The 3,641-nt window shown below is 34.1% G+C and overlaps 1 protein-coding gene across 1 annotated transcript in view; it reads right to left on the reverse strand.

The window, feature by feature from the left end:
- Nucleotides 1–2,869, reverse strand: part of LOC105132674 (tubby-like protein 8) — a 4,762-nt gene extending 1,893 nt beyond the window's left edge. Inside the window, exons 1-2 of the mRNA XM_011036293.1 lie at nt 2,013–2,869; nt 1,778–1,892 (exon numbers count right to left, since the gene is read on the reverse strand). Of these exons, the coding sequence (XP_011034595.1) occupies nt 1,778–1,892; nt 2,013–2,470 (573 nt within the window). The 5' untranslated portion in view covers nt 2,471–2,869. The remainder of the gene's footprint in view (nt 1–1,777; nt 1,893–2,012) is intronic.
- Nucleotides 2,870–3,641: the final 772 nt, after the last annotated feature.

Genomic DNA, 3,641 nt, shown 5'->3' on the forward strand with positions numbered 1-3,641 from the left:
AGGAATGCGGAAGCTATAAATCCCAAATCCTAATTAAGATAATCTTAGTACTCTAATCGCAATATCTTGATTTCAATTCTGCAAAAACATTATACATTGCAGAATTATAGCATTCAGAATCTACCATTTGCAATTGCTTACCAGTAACATCACCGATAATTGACAGAAGTATGTGATGCGCATACTAATGTTGAAATGAAAACTCAGCATAGACCATCAAACACACCACCTCCAGAACACATCTAGGACCCTGAGTAATATGATACTCACGTGGAAGGTTTTAGGATTCAATCTATTCAATAGTTGGTATAATGAGGAGAATTTGTCAGTTTAAATCAATCTGTTGCTTCAGAAAAAGGCAAAATCCTTTTTAACTGAGCAAAGTTATTCAATTGCCACTTACAATCTCTAATCCTCAGCCTTTTATCAAGATCCAACAGAACAAGTCCCCCATTTGGGAGTGTTACACAGGAGGTGTTGTGCAGCCCCTTGAAGCATAAAGGATGCTTTCGAGACTGCACAGCACTTGTTATGCAGCAATCCCAAACAAAGCTAAAAGCATGTTTGGGAATGAGGTTGTTCCTGCGGCAACCCGCGTTCTCAAATTAAAAACATCATTTTTACATTTTTTAAAACTAATTTTAATAATTTTAATTTGAAAACAGCATTGCAAAGGCAACCTCATTCCTTACACCAAGACTAAATAAGTGTTACTCTCGGTATGGTAGCCAAAACTTGGTGAGCAAGGAGAAATAAATAAACAAACAATTCAATCAATTTGGTAGCTATTTCACTCGTTTATGCCCATCTACTAATTTACCTGGCCACTACTTAAAAAAAAAAAAATCACATCATCAACAAGAATATACTCAGAAATTTGACATATTTACCTGTCACGACTGCCCCATTTGGATCATCCATGGCCGCATATGCTAGTGGGACTCAATAGCATGTATGAACCATAGAAAATCAAATAGATCATTCGCGACAAGCACAGTTAGGGTCATATTTGCTAAGAATCGACATTTCACATGGTGAGCTTTTACCAAATTATTATCAAATTTTAACAAAACTAACCTATATAGTTTGGATTTGTAAAGTATAGAATGGTTTAATCTATTCGTTCACTTTAAAATGTTTAAAAAAGAATATTTAATCTATTCCTCAAATAATGAAAACAGGTAGCACAAATGACTCACATACATTGGTTTGTACCAAGCATACGAGTTCATCTTAAAACTCCAATTCAACTCCAAGACTGTTCCAAAGAGGTCAGGAACAGGAAAGACATGTACAAATAATAATGATTGGATTGCCAATCGTAAGATTGGAATTTCCAAGGAAATGAATTATTATATTAATCAACTGTTAGAGGCAACCGCACCTATCACGAATGTACTATCTAAACCATTCATAATTCACACATGCTGGTAGATCCCATGATGCATGTAACTTGTAAGCTATAGACGGTTGATGTGGCATTCACAACAGGCTCAGCTGCTCTTAGCACCAACCGTTATATTATATCTCCCTTTATTTGTAAGATTAAGATTCTACTTGAGTTGATTTCAAATAAAATTAAAATATAAATCTTATCTGAAATTAGAATCAGAATCTAATTCCTATTCCATTCCAAATCCTAGACGAACCAAATGCCACGAAAGAGACTCACTCTAAAATGGAACTTCAATGTGAACACTGGCAACATTAGATCAAATATTATCACCAATTCAGACAAGAAAAGATCAAACTATATACAAGTAAGAGAACAGCTTACATTGGTAAAGAGTGAGTACAATGTACCCCCATCTAACCCTTCTGGCAATGCTTCCTTCATAATAACACAAGTACATTTCCCTATGTCCAGTGGCAATGGCCTGCACAACAATGCCCTGAAACCCAAACCCACATTACCAAATTTATGTATCAAAATCAGAAAGGAAAAGGAAAAAAGAAAAGAAAAAGAACACAGAACACAAACATGAAGTGAAAAAGAAAAAAATGTTAAAGACCTGTTAGGCAATGCAGACCAAGAAGAAGCTGGAGCAGCCTCAGAATCTGAATAGTCCCAAATATTGACAGAATTTGACTTCTCAGACTCAGCAGAGTCCCAAATTCTAGACTTAAAAACCTTTTCAGGCTCATTCATTTGCATACATAACTGTAAAGAAGAAGGCTTTAAGACTCTTCCGGTGGACAAAGACTTCATATTGGATAACTGTGGCTTTGGCAAAACAGAGAGAGACCCATTTGTAGACAAAGGTTTTGAGTTGTTGGGCACTGCATTTTCTTTGTCAACACCACCAAACATGGCAGTGTTATCAATGTTCTCTTTGTTGTCAGTGAACGATTTTGTAATGAGGTCACCTTCACTGCAAGTATGATGGTGTTTGGAGTCAGTGAGGGGATTTACATAAACGGAGTTGTATGAAGATTGGTTTGGCAAGGTGGGTTTTCTGAAACCAGCCATACTTCGGTATAGAAACAGAGAAAGATTTCAACTTTGTTAATTTTGAGAGGGTTTATCGGGGAGTCTTTAATGGGAGTCGATTTGAATTCTGAATGCTGGTTTGGTTTTGGGAAAGATTTATATAATTGGGATTCTTTTGCTTTCTTGGAAACCGTGAGAGATTTGAATGAAGTTGCAGAAGGGAGGTAGGATCTTCATGGTTTGGTTTCCAAAGAGTTTGGCTTTTATAGTAAGAATCGAGCTTATGTCACTTCATGGGTTTTTGGTGCTTAATCTAAAGTCCTGTTTTGCCATGTCTGCATATAGTAATGGGAACATACGATGCAGCAAGAGCAGAGTGGGTGAAATTTGAATTCGGGGTTTAGGTTTTGCTGAGGTAGGACAATTTATTTGGTTGTTTGATGCAATTTATTGGATTTGGAAAAATTGGATTTGAATTTGAAAAGGCATGGATAACTGTGCTGAGAGATTGAATTTTTTTTTTTTTTTTTTTGTTGTTTATTTCGTGGGGGAAAAGGCATGGATAACTGGGCTGAGAGATTGAATTTTTTTTTTTTTTTTTTGTGCTTTTGTTCGGTGGGCTTAACGGTAACTATATTTGAATCATGTTGTGGATTTATGTGTGTGTCCTCTAGTGAGAATGGGTGAGTTTTTGAGGTTTGACCAGATAAGGAAATTAGGTTGGACGAGGGGACCTGGCAAGGTTTGAATAATATTCTTGCTGTCAAGTGCGAGCCAACAAGATTTAAAATTTGCTCGGAATTTTAGGTGGTGGTCAGTGGTCACCACGCGGGCTGCATGTACATGACAAGGGACTAGGTTGTGGTTTATTATATTTTTTTTTTTGTGATAAAATGTTTTTAAAAATTTTATTATGTTTAGATTATTTTAATGTATTGATATTAAAAAAAAATTAAAATTATATTATTTTAATATATTTTTAAACTGAAATCATTTTAAAAAGCAATAACTACTATAATATTAAACATGCTTTATACATTTGAATTATCTATTTTTTTAGTGTTCGTTTTATAATAAAATATATGATATCTTTTATAAAAATAATATTTTTTAGATTTATTTTTTGTTTTTAATATTAGAATATTAAAATTATCAAAAAATATTTAAAACATTAATTTTATGATTTTTTATAGGAATATTTATAAATATA

This window comes from Populus euphratica, unplaced genomic scaffold (genome assembly GCF_000495115.2).
Source record: "Populus euphratica unplaced genomic scaffold, PopEup_1.0 scaffold87.1, whole genome shotgun sequence".
In the NCBI taxonomy this organism is placed as follows: Eukaryota; Viridiplantae; Streptophyta; class Magnoliopsida; order Malpighiales; family Salicaceae; genus Populus; species Populus euphratica.